At 44.9% G+C, this 17,034-nt stretch overlaps 1 protein-coding gene across 3 annotated transcripts in view; it reads left to right on the plus strand.

Annotated features, from left to right (window-relative positions):
- The window catches only part of LOC123764144 (ubiquitin carboxyl-terminal hydrolase 24), a 167,919-nt gene that overhangs the window by 121,762 nt on the left and 29,123 nt on the right, over positions 1-17,034 (plus strand). For all 3 annotated transcript variants that reach the window (XM_069329848.1, XM_069329847.1, XM_069329849.1), the window contains one exon: positions 7,801-8,035. In XM_069329848.1, coding sequence (XP_069185949.1) covers positions 7,801-8,035 — 235 coding nt within the window. The remainder of the gene's footprint in view (positions 1-7,800; positions 8,036-17,034) is intronic.

Here is a 17,034-nt window from a genome sequence, read left to right on the forward strand (position 1 = left end):
AATAAAACAAAACAAAAGTCTTTCAATAAATTATAAAGTAACTCACGATATTTTCAAATTTTGTATAAAATTTCTATTGTTTAATGAAACTGAAAAAGAAATTCTTTATATTTTAAACTTGTGTACAGTATATAGAATTCAACACGAAAACTTCAACCTAAAAATTTTGAGTGTATTAACACAAAATTAGGAAAATATATGGGGAGGTAAATGTAACAGCACAATTAAGTGTATTTATGTACTATGCAGACAGTCGGGAATGTACTTATTACATTTAGTACTAAAACGTACTGTCTATTCGGAGGAAGGGTTGCACCCTCAGGGAAGTCCCCAGAAAGTAAGGTGAACCAACATAAACTACTGCATAGCTTAAAACACAACTGCAGGCTCAAAATTGCCAAAAGGGTTCCTCCTTTCCTACAGGGTGGGTCCAGTGAACCGGGTTTGATTCTTGGCACTTTTTTGGTTCTTTGGTTACTCCAGTTTTACCATGCCATGGCTGTTGGGTTTAGGGGCTGTCTGCCCTTCATCTGCTCTTGCTTCACTGACTTCCTTTAAAGGCTTTTCGGGGCTCGATTCTATTGTGTCATCTTCCCCTGTCCCTGAGATTGTTCATCAATGCCTCTGCTCTAGGTTGAGATTTTGTGCCCCGCTTTTCCTCGCCTCCCAGGATTATTGGCCGGGTTTACACCTCTGGATTCTCTGCTGGGAATGCAGTGTGCTTCAATGTGGTGGGCCCTTTGGGGGGTTCCCTCTTCCTCTGGGTTCCATTCTCCAGCTCCATTCTGATAACTTCCCGATGGTTCTTTTACTGTATCATGGAAGTTCACTTCAGTCTTTACCCCTTTGGGGCTGGGCTCTTCTTGTTGGTCAGCTTTTTGGGGTTTAATTCAGTGTAGTTCCCATATAGAATGTTTCTCACATTCTTGTGGTTAAATTATCTCACCTCCATCCCTCTTGCATAGATTGAACTGTAGAGGATGTATCCTTACTTTGGCTCTGGGAGGCATTTGGTTGCCTTCAGGTGGTCCTCTTTGCATTGGTGGGGAACTCGTGGCTTCTCACGAGTTCTCAAGGTAATCTCCTTCCTACAAGGCTCTGTTCCCCAATCATGAGGCTCTCACAATGGATGCTTAACAGCTGAACTGATTGAAGGGGAATTAATTTCCCTCTTCAGTTGTTGGTCCTGACATTATCCAGGTTAAAGATGTTCTTAGGCAAAGTGTTTTCTCTGGCTCTTTGATGGCTGGTTCTATTTTGGTTTCTTGTTTTTTGTGCTCGGTGTCCAAACCTGGACATTTTTCACGGTTCCACCTCTTTTCAGCAGATTGGCCAGGTAACATTCATTGCTGGTTCGTCCTTTTTTACCAATCTCCATATCTGTAGTTTCTATCATAAGTCATACCCTTTGTATGCTGAGCTGGTAGCTGTTTTGCTGGTTCTCCACCTACGTCTTCATTACGGCAACAGTTTGAAGTGTCCAGGTGCTCCTTTTGTCTTTGTCTCTTTTTGGCATTCAGCATCGGTACTTCCTCAGCTCTGTCTCAGAAGTTATCTTAAGTTGTCTTTCACCTCTGGCTGGCTTATGCTTTCCATGAGCAATCTTTGTCTCTCGATTGAGTGTTGCTGCTGCTTTCTTCCATTCAGTTTCTGGTTGTCCTGTCAGTCTGGGATATTTTTCTTAAGGCGTTGCTTTTGTTGGCTCTCACCTCCAGTTGTCAGGTTGGGGAACATCATGCTCATTTCTGGAGGCATGGGTTCTGTTCCTTTCTGCTCTGTTGGGTGGTCTTTTCATCTACAGCCATCTCTTCTTTTCTGGTGGAAATGGACATTGTTGGCTTCCATAGAGGTTCCTAAATTTGTTCAGCTGAGAGTATGCCTTTTGTTGTGTCTGGTTGCAGCACTTCTTCACAATCAGTGTGCCACCTGTTCTGCTTTGGTGAACTCATTGTTTGTCAATCCTATTTTGTCGGTCCCCTGTTCCACAGCACGTTTGTCCCATGTTGACCATGGTGTCATTAATGGGTTAGTTAATGGGGAAAATGTTGTTTGTACGTACATGGCTTTGGACTTCGTCTTTTCTATTATTTTATGGGTCAATTTTTCTGGCTCGAATGTTTTGGAGATCTAATAGGGTTTTAGCACCTTGGTATTGAGTCAATATTCCTGGTCCCAGCCGGGCTTGTGATACCCTGGCCCAGATTTCTAGGCCTGGTGTCTCATCTAAGACTTCATAGCTGCAGCCACCTCCTCCTCCCAAGTAAGTCCAGGATTTTCCTTCTTCTTTTTGGTTAGTTTACTTCAGAATCCACCAAGGGGCCTTCCCCCTGGAAAACAAAGAGTTGAATGTAATGAAACACCCATTTCTGGGTGAGCCCCGGTGGCTCCATGACTACCTCCTCTTGCACATTTAGTTGTGGTTCATCAGCTCCCAACTGAGTAATCTCTGGCTTGAAGTTGGGATGTCACGTGTTTGTGGCTGTTTGCCCTAGGGGGAGGGGGGGGGGGTCTGTATCCAGTTTTGAGTGAATCTTTTGCAGGGTCTGTTAACTATTTTGTTGATTTGTTTTTATAAACAATGCAGTTGACTGTATTATTTATTCAACTTTCTGGTTGCTTCACTGGTGAAGATGATCATTGCAATTTCCTGCTCTCTGTGGCTCTTTGAGGGGGGGGGGGACAAGAGCTTTGGCTCTGGTCCACAGTAGGCCAATAGGATGCTTACGACTATTGTGACTAGTAATGGGAATCTATTTCAGCTATTAAAATTCAGGGACCCACCAAGGCTTACCCAGAGATGGACATTTCACTTCATTTCACTCTGGGGGTTTTCTGCGAGCAATATTATGTAAATTCATATAGATGTCGGATATTGCAGATCTGTAGCCACGCTATGAATTGTGTAATTGGCATGTTAAATGATCATTACCTCAAACATATGTGTACTTATTTCAATCCAGAGGAAGTCTGGCACCAGGTGCAATGTGCAGATCCCCTTCATTGCAGATTTTAGATCTCACCACTTGAAACCAACCAAGTGGAAGAATTGAGATGGCCAGGAGTTAGGCATCAAAATTTATTTGATGGTCTACATAATTATAGTAGCAATGAACTAGTGATTTTTATAAAGGGTTAGAGCTGAAAGAATGAGTGGCAGAACTACATGTACATCCTCATATCACAGTTAGGGAGGTAAAATTGATGGAACGTAATAGTGAATGTAACATTCCAAAGAGGTGACTAGGTACTAAAAAATAAAGAATAAACAGGGAAGAAGTAATCCTACTGATACAACAACACTGGAGCTCTGAGACAAGAAAGACTCCAGAGGTAACCAACCAGTAGGATTTTATACTAGGTATGATAATAAGTGGGACCATGAAGATATTGGTAGGTGTTATCTCTCACCCTCCATTAACTACAGGAATGTCAAGGGAGGAATATGATAAATGCAAGTAGCCAACAAAAAAAAAAGAGGTGGTGACTACCACCTTCAGAGCAGGAGAGATTGCTGAAATAGAGGGAATACAGAGAACATATACGGCACGCATAGACGCGATAAAGCACCTAAATTATTGGGATCGTCTCAAAGCCCTCCAAATGTACTCACTAGAATGAAGACGAGAGAGATATCAAATAATATACACCTGGAAGATGCTGGAGGGCCAAGTACCAAATCTACACAGTAAAATAACAACATACTGGAGTGAACGATATGGAAGAAAATGCAGAATAGAACCAGTGAAGAGCAGAGGTGCCATAGGCACAATCAGAGAACACTGTATAAACATCAGAGGTCCCCGGTTGTTCAACACCCTCCCAGCAAGCATAAGAAATATTGCCGGAACAACCGTGGACATTTTCAAGAGGAAACTAGATTTATTCCTCCAAGGAGTGCCGGACCAACCGGGCTGTGGTAGGTATGTGGGCCTGCGGGCCGCTCCAAGCAACAGCCTAGTGGACCAAACTTTCACAAGTCAAGCCTGGCCTGGGGCCAGGCTTGGGGAGTAGAAGAACTCCCAGAACCCCATCAACCAGGTATCAACCAGCTGCTCCTAGATCTGATGTTTACTCTAAGTGAAAATATAAAGAAATTAAAATACTGGGTGCCACTATGAGCCAGTGACCACTGCATTCTTGTGTTCAGTTATTATTTAGAACTGAAAGAGAGACAATTGGCCCAGGAAACAGGATAAAGCACACAAGGAAATATTGAGCAGGGGATTACAGAAAGATTATGGCTTATCTGTAGAATATTAAGTGGGAGACTGAAATGGTTAGAAAAGTCAGTGAATGAGATGATGGAATTCCTAATGCAGAAATGCATAGGAGCAGTGGAGCAGTTTGTACCTCTGAGAAATAAATTGGATAAAAGAAAAACAGCAAACTCATGGTTCAACAGACAATACATGGAGGAAAAGAAAACAAAAAAAGACATGGAAAAGTATGGGGACTTAAGTATAAAGGTAAATTAGGGAGGCACTTAAAGGGAACAGAAATTAGTACTATATATCTGAATCACTAGGACAGCAGTTTTTAAATGACATTGCACTTCACAGTCACAGCTTCGTATATTCTTTTGCAGATGACAAAAATCAGCCTGACAATTATTTCTGAAGACATAAAAACTTCAAGCAGATATTAATAAAGTTTTTGACTGGGCAGCAGACGTTTAACATTGTTTATTTTATATATATATATATATATATATATATATATATATATATATGTCGTACCTAGTAGCCAGAACGCACTTCTCGGCCTACTATGCAAGGCCCGATTTGCCTAATAAGCCAAGTTTTCATGAATTAATATATTTTCTCTAATTTTTTTCTTATGAAATGATAAAGCTACCCATTTCATTATGTATGAGGTAAATTTTTTTTTATTGGAGTTAAAATTTACGTATATATATGGCCGAACCTAACCAACCCTACCTAACCTAACCTAACCTATCTTTATAGGTTAGGTTAGGTTAGGTAGCCGAAAAAGTTAGGTTAGGTTAGGTTAGGTAGTCGAAAAGCAATTAATTCATGAAAACTTGGCTTATTAGGCAATTCGGGCCTTGCATAGTAGGCTCAGAAGTGAGTTCTGGCTACTAGGTACGACATATATATATATATATATATGTCGTACCTAGTAGCCAGAACGCACTTCTCAGCCTACTATGCAAGGCCCAATTTGCCTAATAAGCCAAGTTTTCATGAATAAATTGTTTTTCGACTACCTAACCTACCTAACCTAACCTAACCTAACTTTTTCGGCTATGTAACCTAACCTAACCTTTAAAGATAGGTTAGGTTAGGTTAGGTAGGGTTGGTTAGGTTCGGTCATATATCTACGATAATTTTAACTCCAATAAAAAAAAATTGACCTCATACATAATGAAATGGGTAGCTTTATCATTTAATAAGAAAAAAATTAGAGAAAATATATTAATTCAGGAAAACTTGGCTTATTAGGCAAATCGGGCCTTGCATAGTAGGCTGAGAAGTGCATTCTGGCTACTAGGTACGACATATATATATACACACACACACACACACACACACACACACACACACACACACACACACACACACACATACATACATACATACATATACACATATACACATATGCACATATGCACATATGCACATATACATACAAGAGTTGTTACATTTTTGTATAGCCACTAGTACGCATAGCGTTTCGGGCAGGTCCCTGGAATACGACCCCCACGAAGAATCGTTGTTACAACCAAGTACCCATTTTACTGTTGAGTTAAACAGAGGCTACAGTTAAGGATTTGCGCCCAGTAAATCCTCCCCAGCCAGAATATGAACCCATGACAAAGCGCTCGCGGAATGCCAGGCGAGTGTCTTACCACTACACCACGGAGACTGATTATTTAACTAATAAATTCTAAGTACTGTACTCATGTACAGTAAAAATGAGAACCTTAAACAGAATATAGGGTACAAAACACAATCAACTCTGCTCATAGTAGGAAAGCAGCCTGTAAAGGACTTGTCGGTCCTTTACAGACCTGCAAGAAATGCAGAATAGAACCAGTAAAGAGCAGAGATGCCATAGGCACAATCAGAGAACACTGTATAAACATCAGAGGTTCGCGGCTGTTCAACATCCTCCCAGCGACTATAAGAAATATTGCCGGAACAACCGTGGACATCTTCAAGAGAAAACCAGACTGTTTTCTAAAAGACGTTCCGAACCAACCGGGCTGTGGTGGGCTTGCGGGCCGCTCCAAGCAACAGCCTGGTGGACCAAACTCACAAGTCAAGCCTGGTCTCGGGCCAGGCTTGGGGAGTAGAACTCCCAAAACCCCATCAACCAGGTATCAACCAGGTATCAACCTTACCAGACTTTGAACTGGGCAGATAATGGCTGCTAGAATTCAAACTGAGTACAGTAAAAATAAAGTAATGAAAATGGGTAAGGGAGATAGGAGACCTGTAGGTAATTGTACCATCAGGGAAAGGCATTTACAAGAAACAATAAGTTAAAAAAAATACTTGGGAATAAATATATTCCCAACACTAACACAGCTGCTAATGTGATCAGGATAACATCAGCAGACTGTGGGAATGTGGCAGACAATAAGAACATCATTTATATGTATAAACAACGAGGCTTTCAAATCCACATGTACAGCTTATGTGAGACCATTACTTGAATGTGTTGCACCACTATGAAACCTGTACCTCATAAAGTACAGAAAGAAACAAGGACGTTTAGTGGTTTGCATTTAGATTAGTACCAGAATTGAAAGGGTTCACCCTCACAACCTTAGAGGAGAAAAGTAACAGGCAGTTGGGGTGCATGATCACCACCTTTAAAAGCCTACAGAAAACAGACACTATCAACAAAGGAATCATATTTGAAGTAAAAGGGGGGGGCAAGACAAGAGACATATGAGGAAGCTGGATATACAATTGAATTGTTTAGATGTAAGGAAATTCTTGAATCCTGTATGGGTAGTTGGCAAGCGGAATGCATTGAAGGATGAGGTTGTAGAAGCCAATCCCATCCACACTTCAAGAAAAAATATGATGAATTCTTATGTTGAGAGGGATAATTAGCATGCCAAGTATAAATGACTAGGATGCTGGGCATAGACATCTATATCTCATTACCTCATAGTCAATGAGAGATCAGTACTTCCCTATGCTTCTGTAGAAGGGTCTTAGTTTCCGGTGGGTAGTCGTGATTTGTTAGAGCTTGGTGTGGTATCTAAGTTTGGAGTATTCCAGGTGGGTAGCTCAAGGACATTTGTTGAGAGAGAGGTAATTAGTATGTCAGGTATAAATTGCTAGAAAGTGGATAAGATCTCAGTAGAAAGTAGTTAAGTGGATAAAGAACTAGATCTCGCTGGCTCATAGTCACTGATAAGGATGCACCAGAAAGAGTTGTTACATTAAATTCATAGAGGGATTGATATACAGTGCAGTATTTGCAATATCTGAGTACCATTCCTTTTTGGAACTTCCTTCGAAGGAATAACATTGACCCATAAACCTTGATGTTGCCCTGTTATAACATCTCTCTCATCTGCTGCATTCCCAGTACACTTTTGACAAACTTAGGACAACATTCATATTCCATGTGTTATTTTAATAGATCTCTTTACTGTTTATGCATTTACATTAGAAGTACAAATTTAGCATGCATAATTATAAATTGCAGTAAGATTTCTGTATTAATGAAAATATATTCCATATGTTGAGCCTGAATAATTTTGAAAATATAGATACACAGTAGAAGTAAATCAGTTTCCTTTTCTTTTTTGATTGCCAGTGCAAGAAAGAGTTTGCCACTTGGAGGCGGGAGTAGTGAGAGAAGAGCTCGCACTAGTCTGTGCGAGTTAAGCCAACTTCTTCAACAGGGGGAGAGACAAGGAATGTTCCGTGAGCACATGCCTCCACGTATTCTGTCAGCCATCACACATGAAAACCTCACTTTTTTTAAGAACCGTGATGTTTTCTCTCTGGATTATTACTCATTTGTGTATCAACTCTGCTCTGCTAATTTGGTGAGAAAAGTACTTTTCTGTGGGGAGCCCCACCAGCTCCCCGAAGCTTTCACACTGATTAAGTGCCATACTACTAGGCGTCATCAGTCGTGGAGTTCTATTGGCCTACCAGGGGACCATGAACCAGAATCTGGTCCCCTCAGAGAGGTGCAAAGAGCAATGGCCTATGAACATTTTATATCTAAAGTTCAGCTTCAAATCATCTTTGCCACCATCCAAGGAAAGGCACCCAGAAAAATATGCAAATAAAAACAGACTATGGCATGGTTAAGGTGAAACTGTAGCCTCAAAATTACCAAAAGAACTCCTCGCAACAATGAATACAAATCATCAAAACTTTTTTAAACCAGCCCAGCCCAGCCAAGCTACTTTGCCCTGACTTCCTGCTCCTTTCCTGGGGGGGTAGGAAGGAGCAGGCCCGTGTCAACTGGGCAGCGCACAGGTCAGTTCTATACTGATGTCTGTGCCTGCTGATCATTTCGCTCTGGCTTCGATTTCCCATTTTCTTTGGTGTTTCCACCCTTGAGGCTGTATTATTAGATGGAGGTGTGTGTGAGAGCCAGGAGTTTAGTGTATTGGAGCTGTGCTCAGGGTTTTATTCCCTGTGCACTGTAGGTACTACCCTTGCTCAGTCAGGGTTATCAGGCAACATTCCCTGAAGGGAGCTTCCTCACTTGTGGTGGTCCTCGACCTCAAGATAAGCCGGTGGTCTGTGATTTTCTGTCTTTCCTTGGGTTGGGAGTGTTTTTGACTGGTTCATGGAACACACTGCGGTCTGCAGAACCAGTTATTTAGCTACTACAAGGCGCGCCGATGTTTCTCCCAGGCTGCTCATTCACTGCAGTTGGGCTTGAGGGCTTTGTTTTCTTGTTTTTATTGGCATTTTGTCTGTTTTTACTCAGGGGTTCTGCCTTTTGTCTTATTAGGCTAGTCTCAGGTGTGCGTGTTTCAACCCCCTTGCTGGACCTGGGTGCTTTGGCAGTTGCTTGACCTGCTATACGGGAATCTGAACTTTGTTGTTCTAGTTTACCTGTTGGGATTGGTTTGATTTTAGTAGCTGTTCTGGTTCCTTTGGGGGCAGCTCTTTTTGCCACTCCAGCAATTGCTGGGTGCTTCTTCCAGTGTCCCTTCGCTGGTTGCTGTATCGTCAGCTTACACTTTGGGTTTTGGTGCCATGGCCTTTCCCCTCCTTCTCTCGTTATCCTTACAGATGCCTCAGCCATTGGTTATGGCTTTGTGGGCCTCCTGAAGGGGCCTCCCCTTCGTCAGGTACATGGCACAGTGTGGGAGATTGCAGCTGTGTAGTAGGAGCTGTGGGAGTTTGCAGTTGTGTAGTAGGAGCTGTGGGAGTTTGGACTCCTCCAGGCTTGGTGATTCGGTTCCATTCGGACTGTTCCCCATGGTTCATTGTCTCAACCAGGGTAGGGGGAGGTTCAGTCCATGGATCTTTGAGGATGGTCGGTCTGGGTGGCTTCTGCTGAGTTCTCAGGGTTGCGTCTCTGTGCCGTGCAGTTCGCGTTCAGGGCATGCCCGGCGTCCTGGCCAATGGTTTGTCCTGCTTCCTTCCTCTTCCATGAACTGGACAGTCGATGCCAATTCCTTCATCTGTCTTGGCTGGACATATATGTGCCCAGACATCAACCTCTTGATGTCAGTGGGATTTTGGCATCATCATCTTTATGTGGTGATGTTCCCTAACTGCCAGGCCTCGCAGTAGATGTTTTTTGGCTGGACTGGTCACAGTCGGGGTGCATTTACTGCTTTCTGGCAGTCCGAGTGCTGGCAAGGTCGAAGTCTTACAAGGGGTGAGTAATTCTTCTGACTGCTTGATGGCCAGCCCCAGCCTTTGTTTCAGGTGCTGCTTGCTCAATGTCTGAACCAGGGCATTTTTCTGCAGTTTCGCCTCTTTTTAAGAAAGTCACGGGATTGACGTACCTCGCTGGTTCGATCTTCTCTCCATTTTCTACGTCTGGATTTATTGATGCAGGTTTATTGCCATTTCTGTGATGACCAGGTGGCTGGTTTCATGGTGTCCCACCTGTGGTCTTCTCCTCGGTGACAGTATGAGGTTTCTTGGAGGTCTTTAAGTGTGGTCTAACCCTATGTCAGGTTTTCTTTCCCTTCGTCATTGTTCTTCTATCTCTGAGTGGGTCGTTTTGTCCTTTCTTTCCTGGCTGTTCCTCATTCGGCATCCTTTGCTGAGTACTGTCACTTCTCGTGTGGCTTTGGCAGAGCCACACGAGTTGATTACATTCAACACTGTTTTTTTTTTTTTTTGCCTTCTCTATGGTTAGTTAGCTTCAGGAAGCCAATGAGGCTCCCCATAGATAACCAGTGTTGACTGTAATAGAACACCAGTTTCTGGGTGAGCCCCAGAGGCTCCCTGAGACCCTCCCTTTCCCTAGGTCATCAGCAGGATTCATCATTATAGAACTGGTCTGTGTGTGACTTGGCTGACCTGGGCTGGCTCCCTCCTTCCACAGGTGAGGGGGAAAAGTGGGGGCAAACTAGCAGGGAACAGGTTTGATCAAGTTTTGGTGGTTTGTTTTCATTGTGGGGGAGATTCTTTTGGAAATTTTGAGGCTGCAGCTTTGTTTTAACCATGCAGTAGTTTGTTTTGATTCGCTTATATTTCCGGATGCCTTTCCTTGGATGGTGGCAAAGATGATAAACCTTAAATGTAAAGTGTTCATAGATCATCACTCCCTGTGCCTCTCTGATGACTGATGATAGATAGAATTCCGCAACTGATGATTACTAGTAGTATAGCACTTAATCAGTGTGATAGCTTCAGAAACCTTCTGGGGCTCACCCAGAAATTGGCATTTCATTACATTCAATGCAGTTAGTTTTATTTATATATATATATATATATATATATATTATATATATATATATATATATATATATATATATATATATATATATATATATATATTATATATATATAATATAATATAATGTCGCACCTAGTAGCCAGAACGCACTTCTCGGCCTACTATGCAAGGCCCGATTTGCCTAATAGGCCGAGTGATTTTCTTTATTTTTAATAAAATGTTTCCATTTAGTTTATTTAAATTATTATTATTATATTATATTAAGAACATAAATTATTGACTTAGTTTTGTTAGTTTAGATTATTTTAAGATAGGTTAGGTTAGGTAGGGTTGGTTAGGTTCGGTCATAAATCTATGTTAGTTTTAACTCAAATTTAAAAAAATTGAACTCGTACATAATGAAATGGATAGCTTTATCATTTCATAAGAAAAAAATTAGAAAAATATATAAATTCAGGAAATCTTGGCTTATTAGGCAAAATGGGCCTTGCATAGTAGGCTAAGTACTGCATTCTGGCTACTAAGTACAACATATATATATATATATATATATATATATATATATATATATATATATATATATATATGTCGTACCTAGTAGCCAGAACACACTTCTCCGCCTACTATGCAAGGCCCGATTTGCCTAATAAGCCAAGTTTTCATGAATTAATTGTTTTTCGACTACCTAACCTACCTAACCTAACCTAACCTAGCTTTTTCGGCTACCTAACCTAACCTAACCTATAAAGATAGGTTAGGTTAGGTTAGGTAGGGTTGGTTAGGTTCGGTCATACAACTACATTAATTTTAACTCCAATAAAAAAATATTGACCTCCTACATAATGAAATGGGTAGCTTTATCATTTCATAAGAAAAAAATTAGAGAAAGTATATTAATTCAGTAAAACTTGGCTTATTAGGCAAATTGGGCCTTGCATAGTAGGCTGAGAAGTGCGTTCTGGCTACTAGGTACGACATATATATATATATATATATATATATATATATATATATATATATATCAGGCTAATCAGGCCTTGCATAGTAGGCTGAGAAGTGCATTCTGGCTGCTAGGTATGACATATATATAAATAAATAAATATAAAGATCAGCACTTACCTTATAAATATATCTTATCTTTTTTTTACCTGTGTGTAATGTTGCTTGGTAATTTTTTTACTGCAGAATTGATTTATTACCAGTTATTAGAATTATTAACTGCTAAAATTAAATGATTACTTATATTAGTGGTTATCTCATTCTGAAGAATAAAGGTTAAAAATATTTGTATAAATATACATTAGTACTGTATAATGACTTGTCAAAGTACAGTTTTTCTAATTTAAATATACTGTACAGTACCTAGAAGGGGTACCCCCTTTGGTTCAAGTGTAGGGACCCATAGCCTCGGAGAAGAAAGTAAAGAGTACTCAGAGAAGACCTTGTGGATGAACCCTTTGATATTTTCTTCTCCTACCACCCCTATTCTTTTGGTACTGTAGAGTACTGTATTTAATACCTGCATTGTTATAATGTATGTTCTTTGTGGGGAGCCCCTACGGCTCCCTGGAGCTTATTGGGCTAATGTGTGTTATGTTAGACCGGGACATTAGCTAAGGAGTTCAGACCTACCAGGGACCAGCGCCAGAACCTGGCCCCTTCAGAGAGGTTTCAGGGAGCAATGGCCCTGGAAAACCCCATATGGTTGGGGGTTTTCCTTATCTGCCATCGACCGGGGTTAGGCACCCAGAAAGGTAGGCGTAACAAAACAAACCCCACATGGTAAGAAACTACAACAAAAACCGAACAGAGAGGTAGAAAACTCCCTACAATCCCAAGGAAACAAGCAAACAAGCAAACATCACACTTTACTGCCGCGCCGATCGTCCGCGCAGCCCTCCCCACCCCGGGAGGGGGAGGGGGGAGCCCCGGACCTACCGCGCCGGCTGCCAAGCTTCAGTTCGTTCGCTAATGTCAACCGGGATTGACGCTTCTCTGGCCTCAGTTTCCTAGGCGGTGTTTGCCTTGTGTGGCGTTCACTGCCGTGTGTTGTGGTGTGCGGTGGCCAGGAGTACTTCATCAGTGCCGGGGCTGCATGTGCTTAGTGGCTGACTTCCCTAAGCGCCCTGTGAGTACTGCCCTTGCGTTACAGGGTTATCTTCCCTGGGGCGTTCGGGAACCATTCCCGTAGAGGTTCTTGCTGCTCGGCATTTGCCTCGCCCTTGGGGCCAGCTGGGGCTTGGGGCCCTTGTTTGGCCCTGGGTAGGGATTGGTATTGTGCTGGTTAGGGCGTCAAGGTGTTGCGCAGCCTGCCACCTAAGCGGCGGCCGGTTTCTGTTGCCTCTGGAGACGGTGTACTTTTGCGGGGTTTTTCTTTTGTTTTTCATTTTCTTGCCTGGTGGGGGTCTGCCTAAGGTGGTTATAGTTCCACTGGTAGTGTTTGGCGGCCCTCTGCTAGGCCCCCGTGCTTGTACACGTCTCGGGGGTTTTCAGTGCTATCATCTACCCTCTTGTTATGTTTGGGTTTCTTAACCGGTTAGCAACACCTTGCCCGGGCTTCCCGTAGTTGTTACCCTACGGGCCCTGGAAACCCCTGTCTGGGCTCGGGGGACCATTGAATGTGTCTTCCGGGTTCCAACCCGTCTTGTACGGGATCGTTGGTTGCTGTTCCCTTGTCTCCGGGTGACAGTTGCCATTTTTACCTCCGTCATGCTGCCTGTTGGGTCACTGACACCTTGACCCGGAGTCTTGCGAGTGATTCTCTGCTTGTTCTCCAGTACTCTCCTGATGTTATTTCTGTTCAGAGTACAGGCGGCATCCGTGTTGCAAGCTAGGTTAGGTTGCTGCAACATGCTAGGTTGGTTTCCCACTCGAATGCCCCGTGGCCGCCCCGTTTGGTTAGGTGCTGCTCGCCCCTTTCTCTCCGTGTTCCCGGCTCCGGACCGTCTGCGTGTTTCTGGGTCGGGGCGGGGTTCAGTTGCGGCAGAGACTCGGGCGGTTTTCGGGGGATGCCCCGTTCGGGTTGGGGACGGAGGTTTGAGCCTGTGCCTCCTGCCAAGGCTTCTGGGTCTTACCAGCGGCCCTTTCTTGTTGCCTTTCCCATGGGCTCTTGCTTTTCTTTCAGGGCGGAGGGCTTGGAGGACGGCTCTGCCCCGGGGCCTCTGTTGTTGGTTCCCGGGGCTGTGGGGGATGCCTACTAGCAGTTCTGGGGCGGTTTTGCCCCTTCAGGGGTTTTTCTGCTTTTGGGCGTCGTTTTTCGCCCTTCCAGTCTGCTAGCTTCCCACATTTGCTGGCGTGTTTTTGTGTATTAAGCGTCAGTCACAGCCCCTGCTGGCGGCCATTTTCGTCTGCCGGTTTCCCGGCGTGGCCACCAGGGCGGCGTTGCGGTTTGTTTACATGCGTCTGGGTGTGCGAGCGAGCGTCTCTGGTGAGTTTTCAAAAAATTTGCAGGGTTTTTGTTCTCCTGTTGTCGTTTCTTTGTTTTTCTGGTGTTTTCTTGCTGTTGCCTGTTCCTCTGGGAACGTTTGGGTGTTGATTTTGGGTCTGAGCCTCTGGGTTTAGGCTCAGTGCCCCTGGCTGGTATGCTTGCTCCCACACCTTGCCCCTCGGTTTTCGGTCTGTTGGGACCGTTTTCCCAGGGCGTTCTGCTGGGGTCTGTGCTTTGCCTTTTAGTGGTGTTCTCCGCCGGCAAATGTGGTGGTTTGGGCTCCCCCTGGTTCGATTCTGGGTTCCTTTGGGTTCCTTGGTTTCGTTCTGGAGGTTTCTTCCTCTTGGGCCCCCTTTTGTGGGTTCAGGGGACTTTGTTTCCTCGTGTGACCCGGTTCTGCCTTTTGGGGTTCCGGGGTCTTCCTGGCTTGCAGACTGAGCTTTTTGGGTCTTGGCACATGTTGTGGTTGTGCTGGGCCTTTGTGGTTTTGCTGTCGAGGTGGGCCTTTTGATGCAGTTTTGTGCCTTCTTTGCCTGGCCGGCGTAGTGCTCTTTGCCACTAGTCGGCGGCTTGTGCTTTTACAATATGTGTCCTCACCTAGTTGTGCTTGTGGGGGTTGGGCTCTGGCTCCTTGGTCCTGCCTCTCAACCGTCCGTCAACAGGTGTATCGGTTCCTGTGCCTCTTGGGCTCTGTCATGTCTACATGTGACATTGTATGGGGGTCAGCCTCGTTACTTGTGTGAGGAGTCGCCACATTACTTCTTAGTGCTTTCCCGTTCCCGTTCTGACACTCAAAAAAAAAAAAAAAAAAAAAAAAAAAACTAATTCTATCTGTGGCTCTTTTGGGTACTCAGTTTCCACCTGTGTCCCCTAGTGCGTGTGCCCCTTGTGTTACATATCCTGTCCTTCTCAACCCTGTCGATTCCCTTGGGTATCTTGTATGTGGTGATCAGGTCTCCCCTCACTTCCTCTTCCAGCGAAGTGTGGTTTCATTCCCGTAGTCTCTCCTCATGACTTCGGTAGTGTACTTTTTCTTTCTGAAGGGTTCTGTTCCCTTCTCTGTTGACTGGGCGCTGGGGGAGCAGCTTGCTCTGTTGCCTCTCACTTGGTCCCGCTGTTGGTGGGCGCTTTGGGTTGTCTTCCGGCCTCTGCTGGCGTCGGAGGACGGCTTCTCCCCCTTGGGGGGGGTTCAGAGCTGGCGGGGTGGGCTTCTTCCCTGCGCTTCGTCATTTCCTCTTCGTGGGTGCGTGGGGCGTGGTCGATCCGCCCCATCCTTCTGGGCTTCCCGTCTGCTCTTTGCAGTCATGAGCTTTTCCAGTCTGCAGTTCTTCTGGACTACTACCGTCTGCGCCCTGGATCCTCTGCCCTGCTCGGAGGACTGTTGTCTCCTGTTCGGATTCTGTTAGGGCCAGGTGCATGGATGGTGGACCTGGACCTCCAGGTCACTTCTTGGCACGTTCCTCTCCAGTTTTTCTGGGGCTAGCACGGTTGGTAATTACCTATGTGTACTTACCTAAGTGTAGTTACAGGATGAGTGCTACTCTCGTGGTGTCCCGTCTTCCCAGCACTCTTTGTCATATAATGCTTTGATTATAATTGTCATATTGTCATATAATGATTGTCATATGTCATAATGTCTTCATATGATTGTCATACAATGCTTTGGTGTTGGGGCTTCAGGTTTGCTGTTTTTATTGCATTCCCTATTTTGTGAAGGGCACTTTGTATACTCTTTGCATCTTTACCGGATCTTAGTGCCCTGTCTGCGTCTGAGATTCGGTGTCTGGCCTACCTCGACGACTGGCTGGAGTGGGCTCCCAGTCAGTCCGCTTGTCTGCTCGCCAGGGGATGGTTCTTTCCAGATCGCTGGGTTTGGTTTCCTGGTGATCTGGAGGTTTTACCTTCTGTTTCCGTCCCGGGTTCGGACCTGGGCCTTGTTTCAGGCTCTTGGGCCCCTCATTGTCTTCCCTCCAGAAGTGTTACTGTGGCTGTGGTCCCGCCTTTGGCTGTTCAGGAGGGGGTCCCGGGTTGCTCAGCGGTTGCTTGGGCGGTTGTGCGGGAGTTTGCACTTCGGCGTGCTTGTCTGCCCGCGGAGTCGGGTTTGGCTCCGGCGTCGGTTGGTTCCTACGGAGACTCCACTTCCGCCTCTTGCATTCCTTGGGTTCCTCTGGGGATCTGGTGTTGGTGCTGCGTCACCAGCTTCCTCTTTGGGGTTTTCGGGGTTCCGTGCCTTGGCGGCTCCCCGAGCCTTCGCTCGATGTGTTCACGGACGGGTCGTCTCTCGGCTGGGGCTTTGTGACCAGTGCTCACCAGGTCGGCCGAGGTTGATGGAGTCTGTCTGTCCGTCGGGCTCACAGCCCGGTTCAGGTGTTCATGGCTGTCTGGTTTGCGCTTCGGAGGGTTTGGGTCACAAGGTACTCTACCGTTCAGCTCTGTTTGGACTGTTCTCTGGTGGTTCTTGCCGGAACCACAGGGGGTTTGGTTAACCGTGTGGTTCGTGTCCGGGGTGTGTCCTGCGTCCTGGTGGACAGCTGTCTCGGTTCATTCCTCTTCGTGGGTTGGCCAGTCGTCGCCGATTCGTTTTGTTGGCTCTGTTGGGCTTATGGACTCCTGGCCATGGACGTCTTCGGGTCGGCGTGGTCTAGGCGTCGCCCGTTTTGTGGCGCCCTTCCCACCTGCGAGGACTTCACGGTGGAGGCTTTCGGCAGGCCTGGTCGAGGTGGGGGGTACCTGTA

The sequence above is a fragment of the Procambarus clarkii genome, chromosome 23, assembly GCF_040958095.1.
Source record: "Procambarus clarkii isolate CNS0578487 chromosome 23, FALCON_Pclarkii_2.0, whole genome shotgun sequence".
Classification (NCBI taxonomy): Eukaryota; Metazoa; Arthropoda; class Malacostraca; order Decapoda; family Cambaridae; genus Procambarus; species Procambarus clarkii.